Source organism: Molossus molossus, unplaced genomic scaffold (assembly GCF_014108415.1).
Source record: "Molossus molossus isolate mMolMol1 unplaced genomic scaffold, mMolMol1.p scaffold_m16_p_17, whole genome shotgun sequence".
Classification (NCBI taxonomy): Eukaryota; Metazoa; Chordata; class Mammalia; order Chiroptera; family Molossidae; genus Molossus; species Molossus molossus.
In genome coordinates, this window is record NW_023425352.1 from 51,790,864 (window position 1) to 51,813,270 (window position 22,407).

At 54.8% G+C, this 22,407-nt stretch overlaps 1 protein-coding gene across 2 annotated transcripts in view; it reads left to right on the forward strand.

Annotated features, from left to right (window-relative positions):
• Window positions 1–22,407, forward strand: part of ADAMTS14 (ADAM metallopeptidase with thrombospondin type 1 motif 14) — a 75,676-nt gene that overhangs the window by 24,776 nt on the left and 28,493 nt on the right. For both annotated transcript variants that reach the window (XM_036265288.1, XM_036265287.1), the window contains exon 4: window positions 5,359–5,549. In XM_036265288.1, coding sequence (XP_036121181.1) covers window positions 5,359–5,549 — 191 coding nt within the window. The remainder of the gene's footprint in view (window positions 1–5,358; window positions 5,550–22,407) is intronic.

Here is a 22,407-nt window from a genome sequence, read left to right on the forward strand (position 1 = left end):
TAGGCTGACTGCTGACACGTTAGGGCATCCCTACACCCTGGTGACCAGCATGGTAGTCAGGACCCATGGCTGAGCGAGCAAAGCAGGGGATGTGATGTGTGCTGGCCCTGGGCCCATGGCCAGCTTCATACTCCAACTTGGCCTTGTCATGAAGACTTTGGCCCAGAGGACGAGAAGGCCCTGGGTGGAATCCAGCCATGAGCACCACACCCTCCAGCCAGGGCCCTGGCGGGGTTGAGCATAGCATGAAGGAATGCCTGAATGCCAGTTGTCCCCTTTGAACCTCCAGCTGCTGTCCGTGTCCCTCATAAGAGAAGCCACAGCACCAGGACTAGCCAAGAGGAGGAGGCCTGTGCAGGCCTGGAGTGTGTGTGTGGGGGGGCGGGGGGGGGCGGGGGGGGAGGGGCCTGGAAAAGCCTCGAGGTCTGGGCTGGATTGCAGAGGCAGGGTGGTGGCTGGCACTGTTCTCTCTATCACGGCTTTGAAGAATGACAAGGCTCACTGGGCTCCATTTCATGTCAGGCCAATTCTGAATCAAAAGACCCTAACTCCCCTTTTGCGGAGAGATTCTGGGGAAGTCCTGCTCTTGGCTCTCAGCCTGGGACCAGCCCTATTGCCTGCCAGTCTGTGGCTGGGAAGCCGAGACGGCGGAGCTGGCGGAGTTGGAGTCCAGGCGCGGGACTCGGTGTGCCTCCCTCTCCTCAGGCTGCCCGCGGGACTCCTGCGGGCCTGCGGCGATGCCGTGCCCGGGGCCCATCTGGTTCTTCCTCCGAAAGACAAGGGGCCACGGAAGACTTTCTTGGAAGCCTGTGACTCTTACTCTGTTTAAGACCAGCAGGGAAAATGAGCCCAGGGTTGGAGTAGCCTTTCTGGGCCGCCCAGTCTCCTTTTACCATTCTTGATGAAGGAGAAAGGTTTCGCCTCCGCCTTGGGTGCGCTTGGCGTGCGGAGGAACGCCTCGAGGCTGGGCCCGCTGCTCAGCGCCTGCTCAGCCCAGGTCCCAGGCTCTCCAGGAAGCTCCCCGACTGAGCACCTTCTCCCGTCTCTGTCCCCTCCCGCAGGTGTCAGCCCAGCTCCGATGTCCCCTCTCCTGGGGCCCTCAGCCCCCTGGATTCCTCCTGGGACTGTCCCCTTCTTCCAAACAGGCCGGGTGGGAGTGTCCTAGAGGACGGATACCAAGGCTTAGTGGTGTGTGTCCCTCGCATGAGCTGTGCTGTGACGTGGCGTGTGTCTAACTTCCCTCAGGGAAGGGAAGGAGGCATCGAGGAGCCATCAGGCTGATTTCAGGACAGGTGTCTCAGTGCTCCGGTGAACCTGGGGGTGGGGGGCACTTACCCCTTGGCACTCGGTATGGCCTTGGCTGCTGCTTTCTGAAGAGAGCACGCGTGCCCCCCAAACACACAGACACTCCCACACACTCGTTCACTCACCCACAACACACACCAGCCACATACCTCACACTCAGTCACACAGCTTACACATTCGCTCATACTCAGTCTCACACACTAGTGCTCGTCACACACCCACATCTCACACACTGACATTCGCCCTCTGACACCCACAGTCACCCCCCCACACACACACCCTTGATGGGCTCCGAAGAAGTGAAGTGATTCTTTCTCAAGGGCCCTGGTGAGAAGTTGAAACGGTTCCAAGTCGGCAGACATGCCCTTGGCTGGACCTCCAGGGTGAGCCGGGCCTCACCCCAGCCCTTCAGGGGCTTCCCGTGGACCTTGCCTTGGCCTCGCAGGGTGTGCCCTGGACGTTCCCGAACTCCCAATGCCACCCTTTCCTTCCTTAACCCGTGGTGGTGCTCTCTGTCACCCCTCCCCAGCCCCCTGCCTTCCCGAATGCCAACAGGCCATGTGCGCCTTGGCCAGAGTTCCGGCTCCTGGGCTGAGGCTGGGGCTTAGGGCTGCGGGTGTGTGTGTGTGTGTGTGTGTGTGTGTGTGTGTACATGTGTTTTTAAATTGAGATCAAACCCACCATTTTAACCGTTTTAAAGTATACAATTTCATGGTTTCTTACTATTTTCACAATATTGTGCAACCATCGCCACTATCTAATTCCAGAACATTTCCATAATTCCCATAAAAACCTCTGTGCCCATTCATCAACAGCCACTCCATTTCCCCGCTCCCCAGCCAACCCCTGGCAATCACTAACCTACCTTCTAGTTCTATAGATTTGTCTATTCTGGACATCTCGTCTAAATGGAATAATTTGGGCCCTGGCCGGCTTGGCTCAGCGATTAAAGCGTCGGCCTGCGGACCAGAGAGTCCTGGGTTCGGTTCCCACTAGGGGTACGTACCTTGGTTGCAGTTTGTTCCCAACTCTGGATGGAGTTGTGTGGGTAGCAACCAGTCCATGTGTCTCTCTCACATCGATGTTTCTCTCTCTCTTTTCTTCCCTCTCTCACTCCTATCTGAAGATAAATGCTCTATCTGAAGATAAATGCAAAAATGTCCTTGGGTGAGGATAAAAAAAATAAATAAATGGAATACTATGGTGTGTGGCCTTTTGTGACTGGCTTCGTTCACTTAGCACGTACACCTCATTTGTGCTGGAGCTGGTATCGGCACCTCACTCCCTTTTAGGGCAGGGTAATATTCCATGGTATGAACCTATCATCTTTTGTTTATTGCTCTGTTGATGGAGATTTGGGTGGTTTCCATATTTTCCTGTTACGAGCATGCTGTTATGAACATTTGTGCACAAGTTCTTTGGAACATGTGTTTTCAGTTTCAGGGTAGATACCTAGGAGTGAAATTTCTGGGTCCTATGCTAATTCTATGTTTAACTTTTGGCAGAACTGCCAAACTGTTTTCCAAAGCAGCTGCATTATCTTATATTCTCTTGAGGCTTCTTGGGTGGGCTCACCTAAAGCCTCCCAGCGTCCTGCTGCCCCCACCTCTTCACAGTTTGAGGGTTACCTACTTTAGCTGAGAGACACATAGAAGACATCTATGGGTCATCTCCAGGGTCTACAGCTGATGTTAGGAGGCCCTCCCCAAATCCCCTCGCTGTTTTTGCTGAGAGAGAAATCGGGGGTGGGCCCTAACAGGGTGTGACCATGGAAGAGGGAAGATCTGAGTTTACATTCTGGGCTTCGGCCATGAACTTGCTGTGTGATCTGAAGCGAGTCAGGTAACCTCTCTGAGCCTCCCTTTGGCAGACCTGGCAGGGAGAGCTGTGAAGGTCAAGTTCCACATTTCACTTGCAGTGTGTGAACCTTCGGGCACTGCTCACTAGTGGGGAGTGACGTTACTTGTTCTCCCCACTCCACGGGGAGAGCCCTAGTCCCTTTGCTCCCCCTGGGGGTCCTCCCTCCTCTCTCGCAGGAATTGGTCTATGGGTTGCTGTACACACAGTTGGCCTCAGGCACCAGGGCTGCCAGGAGCTCTTGTGCAGTGTGACCTGCAAAGAGAGACACGTTGGCCGCAGGGGCAAGTGAGGGGACACTGGCCTGAGCCCTGCTCACCAGGCTGTGATCACCAGAGGGCCAGCCACCCTTTTCTGGTTTCCCCAGTAGGCCGGTGGCCACACATTTTTTCCAGCCCTTAAGTCTAGTGCTTTTTTCCCCTTTGCACTGAAGCTCCCTAACCAAGGGGAAAATAAAGCGAGTAGCACTGAGTCCCGTGGTTCCTGTTGCCCTAGCCTCGGATTCTAGTTCCCATGTCAATAGAGGCTTAGAGGCAGAACTTGGGTCTCTGCAGAGGTACCCCTTGATTCATCCCCCAGGGTCACCCACATAGGATGGCATCTCCACATATTTTCTCACCGTCGATCTTGCAGGTACAGGGTCCTCTGCTCAGGGCCTCTGTCCCCTATGCTTCCTGTCTGGCCCAGCTTAGATGTCCCCTGCCCCAGAAGGTTCCCCCAACTCCCTGGTCCTGCTTTGGGACTTGACATCAAAGCCTTTCCCAGTCAGTCCTACTTAGACTGTATTGTTACAGTCTGATATCTTATCTGTCCCTGCACTAGGTGGTGGGCTCAGGGGCAGGACCCTCATCACCTACCCACTACCCACCCATAAGTACTGGACCCATCCTGCAGCCACATCCTTGGATACATGCGGAGACTGCTGGGGGCATCTTTACAGACTCAGCCTCTGGCATGTCTCGGCGGGGGGTGGGGGGGGGTGTCTCAAATAACTGGATAAATGAATGTTCCTAGAAATCGATTGTACAGGTATCAGAGCTTCAGGGTGGGATGGCAGGAGAATCATTAGAGGTTAAGGCTTTGAAGCTGTCCTGAGAGACCCCAGGCTTGTCTTGCTTTCTTAGCTTTCCCTAGAGTGTCCTCGTGTACCTTCACTCCACTGCCCCAACAATGTTTCCTCACTCTTCATTCAGGCTATGGTGTACATGACTGACAACTGTTCAAGGTGTTGCCTTTATATGTAGCAGTATACATGGTGATATTTTAAAGCATGGTCTTTTGATTCAGACAGACCTGGATAAGCTACTTTGAGCCTCAGCTGCTTCACTTGTATAATAGGGACAATAACCTGATAGAGTTGTTGTAAGGATTGGTTTGGATTAGATTCAGTAAAATTAGATTAGATTAAAAGTCAGCAAACTAGGGCCCATGGACCAAATATGGCCCACCACTTGTTTTTGTCAATAAAGTTTTATTGGAACACAGACACAGTCATTTGTTTGTTATCTGTGGCTACTTGTGTACTTCAACAGCCGAATTGAATAGCTGAAACAGAGGCTATACAAAGCCTATCTCGTCCTTCTCAGAAAAAAATTTGATAACTACTAGATTACATAATACAAGTTAATAAGTTCTAGCTATATAAATATTTTACTTTTAGCCAAAAGGCCAAAGCTGTGCTGGTGAACTTTTGGGTCACTGGCAGTGACTGGGAGGGTTTTGAGAGGCTTGCAGGACACTCCAGGAGTGCCTAAAATGTTCTGCACTGGCCACAGTAATATTACAGTTTTTTCCTTTATCAAGATGTTTCCAGCCACTGCCACCTTTATTTTTATAGCAAACTGTGGGGCGAGATCAAGAATGATCATCGCATGTCGGAGGAGGGGAATGGAGGGGAAATGGAGTCCAGAGAAGTGAGGGGCTAGTGTGCACTGGAGATAGGACCGAGCAGGGACGGGAACCCAGGCCAGTTCTCCCTTCTCTGCTGCCCGTTGCCGCAAAGACAGCCACGCCCTTTGCCAGGGAAAGGGCTCATGCCCATGAATGCCGGGGTGGAGCAAACCCTCTCGCGACCTTGGTTTACAGAAGCAGGGAAAGCGGCACATGTGACAGGGGGCAGGGTGGGTTGACAGGCAGTGTCAAAGTGACAGCCCCTTCTGTGGATTTGACCTTGGTCTCTTCCCATTCTGGTTCCAGCGTTTGGCCTGGGCGACCTTCCCAACCTGCTGGGCCTGGTGGGGGGCCAGCTGGGAGAAGTGGAGCGGAAGCGGCGACATGCCAAGCCGGGCAGCTACAGCATCGAGGTGCTGCTGGCGGTGGACGACTCAGTGGTTCGCTTCCACGGCAAAGAGCACGTGCAGAACTACGTCCTCACCCTCATGAACATCGTGAGTGTCCCCGAGTCTTGGAACTGGGGGTTGGGCAGAGGATAGGGTGGGGCTATCAGAATTGGTCTGAATGCACTGTTTCTCTCGGGCCTCGTGTTTTCTGGGTGGACTCGGGAGTCTGTCCTTGCTCCTTGCTCCGGCTGGACAGGGGGTTCCGTGGGGAAATGGGCCTGAGCCGGCCTGACATCCATCCCCGGCTGCAGGTGACCTCAGCTGTCGTGCCTTTGGTGGGTACCCACAGTCCATCCCTGCCGGTCCCTGCCAAGCTGGAGCTTTCAGACAGTGGGTTCTGGGCCTGCACACATCCAGAGCCTGGGCGGGGTGGCTGGGACTTGCCCGAGACACCTCATCTGGAGAGAATGGGCAATGCCAGGCTGGGATCCTGGCCAGACACTGTCAGTCTACGGGGAGGAGGGTGGGCCTTGGGTGTTCACAGAGACCTGACAGGCAGGGAAAAGGAGGGTCACAGCACATTGAAGCCTGGTGAGGCACAGAGCTCTGCCCTGTCCCAGGTGGGGGTGGCCGCCCAGCTACTGCTGGTGGCTCTCATGCAAGGCTCCGCTCACAGGAAGGCTTGTTTCAAGAAAAGTCAGAGATGCAGTTGTTTTTATGTGCTTTTAAAAAAACCTTTTATGCTCTGGCTGGTTTGGCTCAGCGGTTAGAGTGTCGGTCTGCGGTCCTGAGAGACCCGGGTTTGGTTCCTGCTAAGGGCATGTACCTCGGTTGCAGTTTGTCCCCGGCTCTGCTTGGGTCGTGCGGGTGGCAGCCACGCGATGTGTCCCTTTCACACCAATGTTTCTCTCTCTCTCTCCCTCCCACTCTATCTGAATAAAAAATGGAAAAATGTCCTCGGATGAGGATGAACAAAAATAAAAAAACCTTTTATGGGAAATTTAAATCCAGTTATCTAAGTGAAACTGCCAATTTTTAAATGTTAAAATAAAAAAAAAAACATTGTGAATGATGGACAGAATATATCTACCCACCACATTTGGCCTTGAGGCTACAGGTGGCACCTCTGAGCCAAAGGGGCAGAATGACAGGGACCAGAAAGAGAGGATGGCGAGTGTGAGCGGTCAGAGGTGGGCCCCGCACTGTTTCCCTCCTGGCCAGAGGCCTTGGTTGGAGGCGCCGTGGCTCTGGCTCTGGGAAGGGTGAGGACTGGTGTAGGTGGAAGTGGAACCTATGGTGGATGTTGTGTGGCCACAGCCAGATGCTGGGGAGGGTAGGCAGGATCCTAGGTTCTCTCCTGCGAAACTGGGCGGAGGGGTGACACGTCGGGGTCAGGCCCCACTCTGCATGCTGGGCACTGTGCAGCCCAGGCAGGAGGTGGCGGGCAGTGCAGGGGGTGGGCAAATGCCACATCTGCAGGAAACAACAGGGTGGGGCCTTTCACCCCCGAGTCTGCCGGTGACTCAGCTTAAGGGCTCATCATTCGGAGCACAAGGGCTGCGAAGGCTACACATGCGTGGTGGGTCCCAGAGAATTTGAGCAGGGCCTCTCTGGAAGCCAAAGGTTCCAGCCCCTGGAGGGCCCTCTACTGGCCTTAAGGAAGGTGAGGGTCCTCTGGCCTGAGGCCTGTGAGGAAGTTGGCTCGCTGCGTTCTCACGCAGGCCAAAAGATGACTGCCCCGAGGGCCAGGGCTGGGATAGAAGCACCTTACACTCAGTCTCGCGTGGACGGTTGTCAGAGGCTTGATGGACGTGCCGCAGAGGAACGTTAGCAAACTGGCCAAGAGCATGGGCTCTGGGGTCACACTGCCTGGCTCTGGCCCTTCCTGTCTTTTGACCTTAGGAGCAAGTTACTAACCCCTTTCCCCACTTCTAAAACTTCATTAATAATGCTTACCATACAAGGTTTGGGGGAGGATTAAATAGCACATAACATAGTTCCTTGCATAGCATACATTCTCAATAAGTGGTTTGTGATAATAATAGTATGACTTGCACGAGGGGAGTGGTGACACCTTTCTGGGAACTCAACAGTTGATGAACTGAAGTGTCAACCCCATGGTCATGCCACCCCCTGGAAACTTTGGTGGCCTGTGTTACCTGGGGTCCATAATCTGGCCACACAGTAGGCGAGGTGGCTGCTAGGAGGGCTTACAGCCAGCCCCGTGTTAGCTGCGGGACCTCGCACAAGGGACCTGCCTTGTTTAGCACTCTGTAGGTAGCAAATGATGGAAAACCGACTCTAACTTGATTAAGAAAAACAGGGCAATTTATTGGCTCATGGCCCAACTGTGGGAGAGACAGAATGGAGCTGTAAGTGTAATTGGTACTAGAGGCTTATGTGGATTCTGTTTTTAGGTTCCCTTCTCTGTGACATCCCTGTTCTCTCTGCTTAACTTCTCTACTTCGCAGATTCTAGCCATTAAAATCAGGCTGACTCCTATCTCAATAGCTCTGTGGCCAGAGACAAAAGAAGTTTCCTTTCCAGTTCCCAAGTAATAATTCCCAGGGCAGGACACTGATTGGTCTAACTTTGGGTCACATGACCACCCTTTGGACCAATCACTATATGTTGGAGAAGGAGATAGAGTTACTCAAAGGAAGAGAGGGACTAGACACAGGATCCACCAGAGAAATTGTTCTGGGCTGGCTAGACACCCCAGTGTGTGTCAGCTACAATATTTTGATAACAGTATCTGCTCTTGGGTTTTTTGTGAAGGTTCAATATGTACAAAGTATTTAGCACAGTCTTGGTCCATGGCGAGTACTCAGGTATTGTGTTCTGTCTTTCTTCTAGCCATATCATTTGTCTTAGTGTGTGTGTGAGCAGTTCTTTGTCTAAGTCTCCTTGCGAGTGGGGACTTTCCTTCTACTTATTTGAACCCCAGCAGCACACAGCGCAGTGCCCATCACCTGACAGGTGATCAGTGAATGTGGAAGCAACGGTGTCTATGGGAGGAGCAGGGGCCAGCATCCACTGAGATGGGAAAAAGGGAAGACAGAAGATTTCTGTCTGAAATGCCAGCATTAGGAAAAGGGGAGGGAGGGGTAGAAATCAGCTCTAATACAGGATCCCCAGGGAGGGGAGGGGCTGCCAGAGGGTCTGCCCCCTGCCCCCTGCCCCTCTGTGTTTGGATATTAATTCTTCTATTCCTCAAAGAGCAAAGACTACCATGTGGGGCTGTTTGAGAAAGAGAGAGGGAGGGAGGGAGGGAGGAAGGATGACTATGCTAAGAACACACCCACCTCACTGGAGCGCTGGACCACCCACCCATGCTCTATAAATAACCGGCCCAGCCTAAGACCACACAGCTGACCACACAGCTGAGCACTAATGGGAGAACCAGGTTGACCTCAGTAACAGCAGGTGGAAAAGGAGGCAGAGCAGGAGAGGGGAGAGAGTAAGGAAGCCCTCTAGTGCTGGGAGCCTGTCTTCAGCTAGGGCCGAAGACCCTAAAATCAAAAGAATACAAACAGGTGTGTGTTAGAGATTTTGCTCTACTCACTAATTAATAAGGGAATAAGGCAGATGCTATAACTGTTCAAAAGAGAACCCAAAGAACAGACACATTTATAGGTCAGAAATGTTGAAATAAATGTGCAAATAGGGACAGTGTTGGAGTTTTTCACAGAGTGAAGGGAAGACAGAATTTTCACATCTGCAGATGAGTGTGCAGTGCTCTCCTCTGTCTGCAGCGCTCTGAGCTGTCTGTAGTGCTCTGAGCTGTCTGCAGCGCTCTGAGCTGTCTGCAGCGCTCTGAGCTGTCTGCAGCGCTCTGAGCTGTCTGCAGCGCTCTGAGCTGTCTGTAGTGCTCTGAGCTGTCTGCAGCGCTCTGAGCTGTCTGCAGCGCTCTCAGCTGTCTGCAGTGCTCTCAGTTGTAAATAAGTTTCCTAGAGGCAGATTCAGGTGAGGCTGAAAGGTGTACTGTGGACAAGGCACAGTTTCCATGGAAGTACACATTCTTATTCTGAGTGCTAGGCCTAGGCTGGGTCTCAGGTAGAGTGCTTTTCATGGATGGCAGGGCATCTGGCTTCCCATCTGACTTACAGGCTCCATCCTGCTCCTGGAGCTAGAGGGGTGCAGCCTCACTCACCCTGGATCCTGCCTGTGTGACAGTCCTAAGCAACTAAATGATGGGACCTCCCCTTCCTTCTCTCCTCCCTAAGAACTAGCCTCCCTACCACCTCTCTTTGGATTCTGGCTGGGGAATGGGGGTGTGGCGAGAAGACCTAGGGTCAGGGTGGCTGAGGGTGGCATCTGAGGAAGACCAAACTCCCTTGGACCACCTGCTCCATTCTTCCCCACAGTCTTAGAGCAAGTCTCCTACCGAGCACTCCCATGGAGCGTTGTTGCTCTGCTTCTTAAATGTCTCGTGGTTGGTGTGAGGGCTCTGCATAAGCTGCAAGGGTGGACCAGGCTTCCTGGAGCCCCTCCGGCTGGCCTCACCCCGTCCTGGCAGTCAGTGACTCGTCTGTTCAAAGCCAAGACTCTGCTGTCACAGTGGGCTCCCCCAGTGCTAGGCATTGGGATGGGTGACTGTGACTTAGGGATCTGTGTTTTGCAGTGACCGAGACCCAACTCACACTAGGTTAGGCCAAAGAGGTGATCTATTGGAAGGAAACCCCGACACTGCCCGCAGAATGGTACCAGAGCTGGGGGACAGGGCAGCTTTAGAGACCACAGGGCCTAGGGTCTCAAGCCCATTAGGACACTTTCCTCTCCCTTTACTGTGCTTGGCGATATACATCGACAGGGGCCAGACTGTCTCCCCGAGGTGGGAAGTGGGGCTCCTGGCAACCCCAGACTGACACTTGTGCTCTTAGGACCCAAAGGCAAAGGGACCCTCCTGCCCTCCTGGGGAGGGTTGGGTCACATGGCCATCCTGGATTAATTGCCGGGACTGCAGGGTTGGCTTGGGGTGCCGTGGAGCCTGCGGATGTGTGTGGGGCCAGGTGGAGCAGGATCTGTTCTCGGGGAGCAGGCAGCAAACGGTCCATGTAAGAAACATCCAAACCTGTAAGAATTTTTGTGAACTTGTTTGAGCCCAACTGACAATTGCGGGGACGCAAAACCTCAGTGGACTGAGACAACGCTCTGGAGAATGGCAGTTTCTCGGCTGCTTTATACGTTACAGCCAACGAAAGGGATGTGAAGAGGATGGCGTGAAATCCGCCGGTGGTGGGGAAGGCCGGAGGAAGCGAGGCAGGCAGACCTCTGGAACCGGATGGAAAGTCAGACACAACTTTCACGCTGGGCACAGGCAGTGTGTACCGCACGGAGATGGTCTGCGGGAACTGAGGGGAAGAGGGAAGGAAAGGCTTCTGTGGGAAGGACAAACAGGTTTCTTTAGGAAAGACAAACGGGTTTTTAGGAGAACAAAAGGGAAATACAGTGATACCTTGGTTCTCGAACATAATTCGTTCCAGGAGGACGGTCGAGAACCGAATTGTTCGAGAACCGAAGCAATGAAACCAATAGGAAAGCGTGACTCCACAAAGCGTGACTCTCTCTCTGCACTCACACTGATGACACAAGCAAGGCGCGCTGGGCCGAATGAACGCCATTCGGCTCAACTCGGCTCATCTCGGAAGTTCGAGTTCCAAATATTTGTTCGGATTCCGAGACAAAAGTTTCTCGAATACCGATTTGGTCGAAAACCGAGGCGTTCGAGAACCGAGGTATCACTGTAAGACAGTTGGTGATGATGATTGTTTACGCAGGTGCAAGTGGTCTTGCTGTCTGTCTTACGGCCATGGAATTCCTTTGGGAAAGGATTTGTGGCAGCTGGTTTCCCAGAAGCTGCTGCCATGTCAGATAAGGGAATTTCTGAGAAAGCTTCTTTCTGCATCTGTGGGATCTCAGATGACGTCAGCTTAAACTAATCTTGATACCACTCTGTGCTTCTGAGTATTCCCCAGACAGGCCGGGGGCAGGACCTCAGGAGCAACCAAGAAATGAGGGATGGTATGTGTGCGTGTCCTGGGGGGGCCGTGACTCTGTGCCAGTCCCTGCGGTCCCTGCTGGCAGTGAAAACCCACATGCTGTGCGTGCTGGGCCACCATGTGCCCCTGGCAAGGCCTCCCCAGACCTACTGCCTGGTCTAGCCAGAGCCCCTTGAGGGAGGGTTCTGAGAGGGTCAGCTCAGGTGACCAGGAGGTTGGAGGAGCTGCTCTTTGGGACCTTGGCAAAAGGTGAACCCTGAGGTGTAGGGTTGAAGGCAGTGAAGTTAGGAAGGTGATGGGGAGAGTCAACCAGATCTTGCTCCCCTAGCAGAATGTGGGGCCTTCCCTTGGAAACTAGAAGAGGTATTTTAATGGATCATACAAGGAGACATTTCTTTCTGTGGAGAAAAGTGTACCTTTGGAACTGGGTGTTGCACTGCCTTGCCCAGACTGAAAGGTGGTTAATTCAGAAGGGTCTGGTGAAATCCCTCAGACCTGGAGCTGTAAGACACCATGTGGATGGTGGTGGGGTTCTTGAGGTTCCCATTGTGGAGGCCCTCTAGTCCCTGGTGTCCCTCCTCATGTCCCCGGAAATTTACTGTAGGAGGAGGGTAAGCCTATGACTTCTTCCAGCCCTCTTGACCAAATTCACATGTTCTAACTTCTGACCTTTGACCCCTGACCCACGACTCACAGTCTTTGCCAGGGAGTTCCTCCACTGTGCCCTCACCAAACACTGTGCCAGGCGGGCTGCTTTGGGGACTGCTGTTCCCATAGTGTCGGTTCCACGTTCCTTCCCCTCACAGCCTACCAGAAAGGAGGTGAGGAGGAGAGTGAATGTCTTCTCAGAGGTCCCAGAAGGGTGTCTGAAGCTGGCTGTGCCTTGGATACCTGAGGGGTGCCCCAGGGGCCGCTCCTCTGGGGGAGAGCAGCTCACAGCCCGGCCTGGCCACGCTCAGGGGGCTGTTGCCCCTTTGCTGCTGCCACGGGGGAAGGGGCAGGGGGTGCTGACTTCCCCGGGCTCTGGGGACAGCCAGCCGAGTTCCGCCGGCCCTCGGAGCTGGGCTGAGCGGACGGGCTGCCAGCAGCCTCTGCCCCTCGGGGCCAGCAGCCCATCCCGAGCCTCGTTTGGAAACTTCTGTTTGGCTGGATGTTTAAAGCGCTAATTCCCTTAGGGGTTTCATGAAGCCAGTGAAAGGGTTTCAGACCCTTTGCTATCCCCTCGGAGTGCCTGCCTGTGATCACTTCTGATCCAATTTCCAGGGCCAGGGCTGACCCGGCGGGATCAGAGAGCAGAGATCCAGTTCCCAGGATGGATGGTCTCATTGTGCCAACCCAGGGAGGAGGGGGCAGAAGCCATTAGTGTGAGACTCAAAAAGCCGGCAGGCCCTCGTCACTGCAGCTCTGGGGGGTGGGGGGCAGGATTCTGCGTCTCGGTTTCCCTTTACCTTGACCTGGGAGCTGCTGCAAATATCTTTGCAGCCCAGGTGATGGCAGTAACCCCCCCTCCCCCATGCAGCGGGCCCTGGATGGACTTGCCTTTCCCTGTGCCTCAGTTCACCCTTGTGACTGGATCACTTCCTTAAGCCCTCTTCAAATCTCAGGACCAGAGACCCATTGGGGAGCTTTGAAATGTCAGGGCGGTTGTGTTCAGCATTTAGTGAGTGCCTGGTGTGTGCCTGGTATGACAGACAGACTCCTGTTCTAGAAGCTTTGCTCTGGCTGCAGAAACAAGCCTCAGTCCCATGGAATAATCCGGGAGCCGTTGAAACAGCGCTGAAGGAGTTTAGAAGAGGTGGCTGTCCCCATGGACTGGGGGAGTGAGGGAAGCTTCCTGTGGGGTTGCGGCTGAGCCAGCCTTGGCGGGAGGGGGTATTCCGGGAGGTGCAGAGCAGGCAGGGGGTGTGGTGGAGGGGGTGGCACGGCAGGGTTGTGGAAGCAGGAAAGGGAAGGTGGTCTTGGGTGTGCAGGAAGGTGCTGGGTGTGCAGAGAAGTCTCAGGGACTTCGCTAAGGCAGGACATTCCATCAGACAGCAGTGTGCGCTCTTGTGTGGAGAGAATGTATGGATGTGAGGATAGGGGGTACTCTTAGGGCCTGGAGCTGGAGCAGAAGGAGGCGAGGAGAGACAAAGAAGCCTTTCTGCGGGCCTCACGGAGCCGCCTGCAGCCTGACCCTCTTGGCAGCCCATCTGTGTGGGTGATGCGCTCCTGGCGACCCAGCTCCTCACCCCACCCCGCTGGTTGACACTACAAAGGGTCGGCTTGGCTGTGGGGAGACATCGGCTGGTGCCTCTGCAAGGGCCCTACCGGCTCTGACCCACCTCGGGGCCCCTGGGAGCACTGAGGCCTCCCAGGTGTCCTGCCTGGAAGAGTTTGGTGCCCCCTCCAGACCTGGGAGGTCTGGGTACAGATGGCTATCAGAGCAGAACCTTGGTGTCCTCAGCCTGGGAGGGTGGCATTCTGTACGCACATAACGTGTCCAATATCCCTCATAAAGGCCCCTCGAGTAGCGCAGAAACGGCTTTCCTCCTATCGGAGAACGTTGCTGTGCCGGACCTTTCCTTTCGGGGCCCGCGAGCCCCAGAGCAGCTCAGCCCTGTTTCCCGATGGGCACGCCCTCCTCCCTCTCTGTTTGGTTCTCTCTCTTCTTTCGTTTTTTCCCTATAAAGCTCCCCACTGCTTTCAGGGCACTCAGAGACCCCCCAAAACAAAGCAAAAATTCACTTGCTTTAAGGCAGTGGTTCTTGACTGAGGGCAGCTTTGCTACCCAGGGGGCACTTGGGGGGTTGGAGATATGCTTTGGTTATCACAGCTGGAGGGGGTGGCTGCTACTGGCATCTAGTGGGGGAGGCCAGGGGTGCTGCCAAACACCGGCCGTGTACAGGATCTCCAGTGCCAAAGTGTCCTTCACGGTCTGGCCGAGAACCCTGCCCGATGGTGTTAGCTCCGGTTGCCACAGCTTTTCAGAGCAAAGCCCCTGGGCAGAGAACAGTGTCCGGCACAAAAGGCTGCTTGCTGGGATCCTGGCAGGAGAGACGGAATGATGAGTACCCCTCATGTGTGACGAGAGCTTTACGGGCCACAAAGCACTTTCGTGCCCAGCATCACACTAGACACATTGGTCAGACTCCCCAAATCCGATTCCTGGGGTGATCTGAGGGGCCGCTCCTCAGCTCCCGCAGTGGGAAGTAGTAGTTCTGAACCGACAGAGGCCCCGTTGACATTTGCTCACCTTCCGTCTCGGGCCTGTGCGAGGGGGGTGTGCCCACACCCAGGAGAGGAGCGCTGGCTTACGGGGGTGAGCTGCCCTCTCCAGACCTCCATGCTGCCTCTCCTTATGCACGGCAGGCTGACCTGGGACATCAGGGCTGCTGCCGTTTGGGAATGGGTGGTGAGGGATAAATGCTGAGCATTGTGGACTGGTGAAAGGCACTCTGTTGGGCTGTGCAGTCTGTTCCTGTGCGCTCTGGAACCACCCTGGCAAACAGCCTGGGTGCGAGGTGGGCTGAGTAGCTGGTCCCAGAACCACCCTGGCCAGCGTGCAGGCTCCGGGAGCCCCAGAGAGAGAGCCACACCTCGAAGAGGTGTGCTGGTTAGAAGGCAGCTCGAAGTGCTTACCTGGAGCCTACACCAGCCCTTTGCAATACGGGGCCACGATCGTGAACTTGTGGGGAGAGGATGGAATAGCTGAGCCTGTGGCAACTGAGAAAGGAGTCAGGAAGTTCAACACCCTCCTCCCACCTCCCAGAGAACAGTCAGCCTCTGAGATCTCACGGGGAGCTCAGAGCCAGGGCCTGCCCGTGTGGCGCGTGAGTGAGTGTGGCACTCTGGTGAGGTCTCAGTGTCCCAACCCAGGTGAAACCAGGGCTCCGTTCTGGCTGCTGTGTAGGTCAACCCCTGAGGGCCTGGGGAGGGCAGATCCCAGGATGAAGACGGCAATAATTGCTGATATGCACCTGCACACAGTACGTGCATGCACACATGTAGAACATGTGTTCACACATGTATACACATGTGCACACGTCTAGTCACCCATGTGTAACACAGATGTGTATGCATAGATGCATACTCCTGCATGTACCACAACAAATTAAGTGTGTGTACAGAGGAGTTCATACCCATGTGTGAACACATTCTTAGCATATTTCATCGAGTCTAAGAGCCCACTGATTGTGAGTCTTGATTTATTTTGTGTACTTGAGGAAAAGTGTTGCCAACTGAATTCTGATGTGGTTTTTGTATCACTTGCATTTTTATTTGTACTCATCAGAAGAACTCTTTTTGCCTTATTTAGACTTTGATTTTTATCAGCAATTACTCTCGTATGTACATACATATGACAGCATGAGAAAGTAAGGTATTCCCCCAAATTCTTCACATTCAGAGTATTACGCATCCAAGTCACTTTCAGCAAAGAGCCATCAGAGTCTGTGCTTTTCTGCACGGTGTTGTCCCTGTGCCATCAAGAGCATGGGGTGCTGCTGAGTCCTCCACTCTTTTCTCTGGAGTCCTGCCCAGCCAAGGGCTCCCATACTGCAGGCTTTGATGTGGGTGCCTTTTTGATCTTCCCGGAAGATGGCAATGGCGGTTTTTAGACAACCAGGACTCACGTTCCTTCCTCAGATGGTCCCTAAATGACTCACTGTCTGTCATGTCGAGGGGTTTTGGTTGTCCTGAGAAACCACCAGGAATAACAACAGAAGGTTCTTGCTTGCATAAGGAGTGACAACACACTATTCCGGCCACCTGGTCTACCGCAGTCATAGAGGGCTTAGAGTCGTGAACTGCACTGTGCGTCTCAGGTACCTGGACTGCAGTCACCACATGCCCTGTTTTTAGAAGAGTCAGGGCTGGGGAGACAGAAGGGCTGGTCCCAGTGTCTGGGACTGAGAAGGGGCAGGGGGAGGTCATTGCGGCCATTCCCCTGTGCCTTCTAGCAGTGCTGCCCCCATTCTGCCCAGGTCCAAGGGCATTGAGTGTCCAGGGAAGGCGCACGAGCAGAGGCTGGGCCTGGACTCTGACCGTGGTTGCTGTCCTTAGGCAGCTCCTCCATGACTTGGGCTGCTTTTCTGACCATGAGGACAGAGATCATGGACTGTGCTCCTTGGAGGAATGGCTGCCTCTAGAATGGGGCAGGGGAGGTCCAAGCTGAGCACCTTGTAGTGTCAGAAAGTAAGGACATGCTCAAAAACAGAGATCAACAAACCAAAAATGATGGGGCATGTCAAAGGGACACAAGAGCCAACTGAAGAAGCTCCCAGTGGCCAAAGCTGGGACAATTTGAGCAACAAAATAAATAATGGAACATTGAATTATACATTGAATTATAAAATAAATATCCACAAGTCTATACTGATACATAAATGCTGATACATAAATAACCGGATAAATAAGTCGATAGGGGAGAAGAAGCGAACCTCCTGTGCAGATAATTCCAAGTAACCGAGGGAGACTCTGCTCTCCAGGAGATTGACTTCGGTTCCTCACTCCTGGAGTGTGGGCTGTGTGAGTGGCTTTTTTCCAGGAGCACAGCAAGGACAGGGGGGAAGGGACGAGAGTAACTCCACAGTGGAGAACCTGGCAGACGCTCTCAGCAGGTGATCACACCATCATATGTGATGGGAATGGCGCTTCACCCCTTCTGTTTCCCCCAAACCCACAACCCCTGTCTACCCGCGAGGAAAACATCAGCCGTACCCAAATCAAAGGACAGTCTACCAGTACCTAACCAGTACTGCTTAGGGCATCAAAACCCAGAAAGTTTGAGAAACATCAGAAAAGAGAAGCAGCCTGGAGCAGTCAAAGGAGATATGATGGGATCCCAGAGCCCCCCCCGCCCCCCAAAGGACATTAGGGCAAAGGGAGGGAAACCTGAATTAAATACGAGCTTTAGTTAACAGTAATGCTCAGTATTGGTTCACAGGTTGCGACAAGTGTTCCGTAGTCATGGCGGGTGGTAATAACGGGGGGAGCTGGCGACCGCGCCCAGTGCGTGCAGGGACCCTCTGTGCTGTCCTTGCGGCCCTTCTGTAAGTCTACAGCTGTTCTGAACTTACAAGACTGTCAGTTAAAAGAAAAGAAGGGGTAGTACTCCCCTCTGGCAGGTGCTAGGAGGGTTCGGTGGGGTGATGCAGGGAGGTGCGGGCCGAGCAGCCCTGAGATGACAGCCTGTGCTCTTTCCTGTTTGAGCACAGGGTGGTCTTAAGACCCCAGGGTCTCGCTTTCTCAGGACTGTCCCTCCCTGTTTGAGACCTGCCTGTCAAGAAATAGGTGGACATTCTGCTCCTGCCTCCTCAGGAACAATGTTCCCTGGGAATGAGGGAACTTGGGGTGTCTGGGTTCCCCTGCCCCACCAAGGAGAAGCCCACCTTGCCTGGGTCTAGCAGGGAAGGTGCCGTTGCCCTCCCAGGAGCTCACTGGGGCCTGGCTCCCACTGCCAGCCTCAGGCAGAAGCAGGGCATTCCTGCCCTAGGCGCCCACAGTCTGACACTCCCTTTGGACAGAAAAACAGATTTAGAGCTCCCACCCCAACAGTCCTCCTCCCCTCTTCCTGCTTCCTGGGCTTGACCACGAGGTCCTCAGGAGGCTTGGCCGTGCGGGGTTCGGGAGAGCAGGGAAGGGGTCCTTGCAACGACTCCCTGGCTGACAGCATTGCTGTTTACTGGACATGGAAGCCCACCTCATCCTGCATCTGGTCCCCACAAAGCCTTTGTGTAATTCAGAAGTCGGGGCGCATGTAGGGGAGAATATTTGTAAGGAAGTTCTAGAAAGTGCAGAGAATGTGGTTGAGACATCAGGAGGGTCAGCCTCTCCTTCCGCCCCTTCTCCTGCGGAGCTGCCTCCTTGCCCACTGCTTCTTGGCCCCCGGGCAGTTCGCTCCTTCCCCGCCCCGACGTAGAAGGCGCCCTGCTCCTGTCTCCTCGGCCTGCCGCCCAGGCTCACCGGCCCCACTCCCTTGGCCTGCCCACCTGGCCTCCACGGACCCTCTTCGGATCTCACAGTGCAGCTCGTATCTTCTTAGTGAGACTGTAAACTGTTTGAGGACAAGGCCTCTTTCAGGGTCTCACCCCAACAAGGGGGATGGCATTTTATGAAGTGACGGTGAGGAAATATGGCTCGAAGGGCACAGTGTGCTGAGGGAGACAGAGTGTCTGCAACCAGGGCTGCCTGGCAAACCCCAGGCCCCCGGAGCTCAGTTTCTGTCTCTGCCCACTGATGCCGGGGTCAGCTGAGCCAGGCTTATGGGCTCAGGTGACCAGGCTGCCTTCCTCCTCTGAACTGTAAACCCCTCGTCCCCTCTCCCAGACCAGAGAAAGCCCACCCCAGCCAGCTGGCCACAGAAGCTGGTTCTGGAGAGCAGCTGTGTGGAGTCACAGAGATCTGAGTTCAAATCCTGATCCTCCCACTTCCCAGCTGGGTGGCCCTGGGCAAGTTACTTAACCTCTCTGAGCCTCAGATATCTCTCCTATGAAAAGGGAATCATTCTTGTCTCCATAGGTTGTCGGGAGATTGTATGCAAAGCCCTTAGCACAGCAAAGCCTGGCACATAGTACGCGTTCCGTGAATAGCAGCTCATTCCTCGAACCCAGCACTCTCTAGCCATCCACTTTCTTCTCTGGTTTTGTCTCCCTCTGGACAGAGAGAGTCCTGACCTTTGCCTGTTTTTCTGGTGCACACCAGTGTCCATCCTAGGCCAATTTGCGATGCCCAACCCTCTCTTGGGGGCCTTGGCAGACCACCTTGAGCTTGGCTGAGGCGTGGCAGCAGAGACCAGAGCCCTGTTCTTTTCTGGTCTGCGGGTGTGTCTTAGGGCTGACATGCTTGTGCCCACTGCCATCCGAAGCTGCCTCACTGGCCTCACCTCCGGCATTTGGGAGGCAGAGGCTGATGAGCCAGGCCTCGGGTGCACAGCCAGGCTGGAGCCCGAGAGGGAGCTGCCCGTGTGCGTTCCCGGGGCCGGGCCTGGGCTTCCCGCTGGCCGATTTCTTAGCTGGGCTCAAGCACAGCTTGGCGCTGCGGGTGGAACCCGTGTGCCAGGCAGCTTCCATAGCTCCGGTTGGGCATGGTGGACCTGACCAACCTCCTCCTTGGCCCGTTCAAGGCCTCATGGCAGCTCCAGCTGAACGTCAGCCCTGAGGTCCCACTCAAGGCGGATGGGGTGTGTGCAGATGAGCGTGCCAGGGCCTCATAGACGACCGGACCAGGGACGTGGGGTGGCAGGGCCAACCCCACCTTTACTTTGAATGGGGAAATAGGGAGTAAAATAGGACTATTTATTTTTATTATCTCTATTTAGTATAAGAAAAGACCACATTATCTCATTGCTAAACCCTGCTCCTATCACAACCTCAGAACTATTCACCCATTCCCGTGCCCTGGGCCACCCTGGAGCCGTTTTCCCTCTTCTGTTCCTGCAGCCCCTCCATGGGGCCGCTGTGACCGTTCCAGTTTAAAGAGATTTGATGCTGCCTTCATTTCATCAAGGTTCTTAAAAGGTGGTTTGTTGGGTCCAGGATTCTAGGTTGACGGTTTCTTCATCTTGGTGCTTTGATGGCGTCACCTCAGTGTCTCCCCGTGTTACCACTGAAAGCCCGTGCTCAACCCAGTGGTGGTTCTTTGCTGCGTCATCTGCCTTCCCTGTGGCTGCTGTAAGATTTTCTCTTTGGCTGATATGAACTTGGAGAGAAGTCCCCGAGAGACGGGTCACCCTCTGTCCCCGAGAGACGGGTCACCCTCTGTCCCCGAGAGACGGGTCACCCTCTGTCCCCGAGAGACGGGTCACCCTCTATGCTCAGTGAAGCTTCAGGAGGGACACTGAGGCCCGTGGAGGAGGTGGACGGGGACGTGGAAGGAGGCTCACGGCAGAGAGCACCCTGTTCCTAGAAGAGTGTGAGCACGGGCTGGGAAGAAATTCCCTGTCACCTGGGGTCGGCCTCAGTTACCTTGATTGCCTGTGACCTGGGCCCTCCTCTCCCCTGCACCAGACCTCTGCCCATCTCCTTCGAAAGGTCCATGACCGGGTCACTCTGGCTCCCCTGGCCACACCCCCACCTCTGTTGCCCAGTCCCTGAGTTCGGTGCAGGGGCCGTGCCCCGAGCTCAGTGCCTGGCCCCAGAAGCTCTGGTCTCCAGGTCGTCTCAGTCCCCGTGGCCTCTGCAGGTGCGTGCGTTTTCTGCTGGCTCGGGGTTTACGTTATTCCCGAGGCCTGGGAGTGGGAAGTGCAGTCAGGAGACTGGACCCGCCGCCAGTGTTGGACCCTCAGGTTCTGGTTCCGCCTCCTGCTCAGAGTGCAGCTGCCCCCTGCCCAACACCACTGTGAGGAGCCCCCTGTGTCCCGGGGTGGAGACGGCAACCACTGGAGCAGGCTCGCCGGAGGCCTCGATGGGCTGCTGGGTGCGGGGACAGAAGTGAGTCAACGGCAGCATTCTGGCAGCCATGTGCCTGGTCCACTTTGGAGAGAGATGAAGGCAGGAAGGTAATGGCTCAGGGTACTTCTGAAGGCAGATGTGCCCCCCCACCACCACAAAGTATCCTGGTGACCTGTCTCTTACCCTGCCCCTGGGTGACTGGTGGGTTTACACGTGCATACGTGGGGCACAGATGCGTCTGTGTAGAGCGTGGGTTGCCCATGACCTCATCCTTGGTCTGCCTGCCTACAAGGCCCGTCCGGGGGCTGAGACATGGACCCACCCCCCAGTGGAAGGAAGGCCGTGTTGTGTTCCAGTGTTGGAGGACTGAGATGTCGGGGTTATAAGGGTCATTCTCTTGCAGATCAGTGATCATTTCTGCAGGTCAGTGAAGAATCCTTAGCTTGGAATTCTGTTAGGGAGAAAATGTGTGTGTGGCTGATTGGATCCCATACTCTCTACCCAGGGGTTCTAGGATCCTTATGCATTTGGGCACTTTGCTTCCCTGATGCCTGTGCTCCTGCTGGGGAGGAGAGGAGGGTGAAAGGAAGCACCCCTCATCGGTCATTCCCTGTGGTGGGGTTTTGGGGGACCTGCTGTCCCACAGTGGGAGATTGTCTTTGATCTCGGTTGGGTCCAGACACGATGCCAGGCAGCCTGGTGGAAGCCTAGACTCACAGCTCTCGAGTCTGCATGCTCAGGAGTTGGGGCCGCTGCCAGGTCTGGGCCCTGGGAGAGTGGGCGGGGCCTCTGCCACGCCTGCAGCTTTTGCTGCGGCAGCCCTGCCCCACAGCCTGGCCCTGTCCTTGGCCGACTTGGGAGGGGTGTGTCAGCAAGGAGCAGGCCTCCAGTCGCCCTCCTGGCTTTCCCCTCCCAAGGTACTCTCACATGTAGGGTTGGCCTCGCTATACTTCTCCATTTGGTGGACAGCGGTCCCTCTGTGCGTTGTAGCTGGTTACTTTGCTCATGAGCTGAAGGGCATGGGGAGACAGAGTTCATGGGGAGAACGGGGGCGTGGAGAGGACCGCTTGTTTTTAAATCAACTGTGGAAGCCCTGCCCCATGGGTCGCTGGGCTGTGGGACAAGGGAGCTGTCCAGTGCAGTGCTGCTCCATCTTGCTGCCTGAGAAGCATGGTGGTCGTGTTCAAATGCAGGGGGGCCGAGGCTGTGTTTCTAACGAGCTTCCATGTGATGCTGCTGCTGCGGGTCCGCAGTCCTGGAGCACTTCCCGGGGTTTGCCCTGGAGGCGTGCCCGGGCACGGCAGGGCAGACAGGTGACTCCAGGGGCCGTGGGGAAGGTGCACGGGATGTGAGAATGAGCGACCTGACCCAGATGACTTTTCCGGAAGGGTTCTTCAGAGACGTGGGAAGAGCCTTCATCAGAGTGGCTGAGTTTGAGACCAGGCCTCTCGCACTTGAGCTTTGAGAAGAGAACTCACAGTTGGAATTAGAATTGGAGTCCCAGCTCTGCAGCTGTTTGCTGCATGGCCTCGGGCAGGTCATTTTTCCTCTCTCGGCCTCAGTTTCTTCATCTCTAAAGTAGGGGTAAGAATGCCT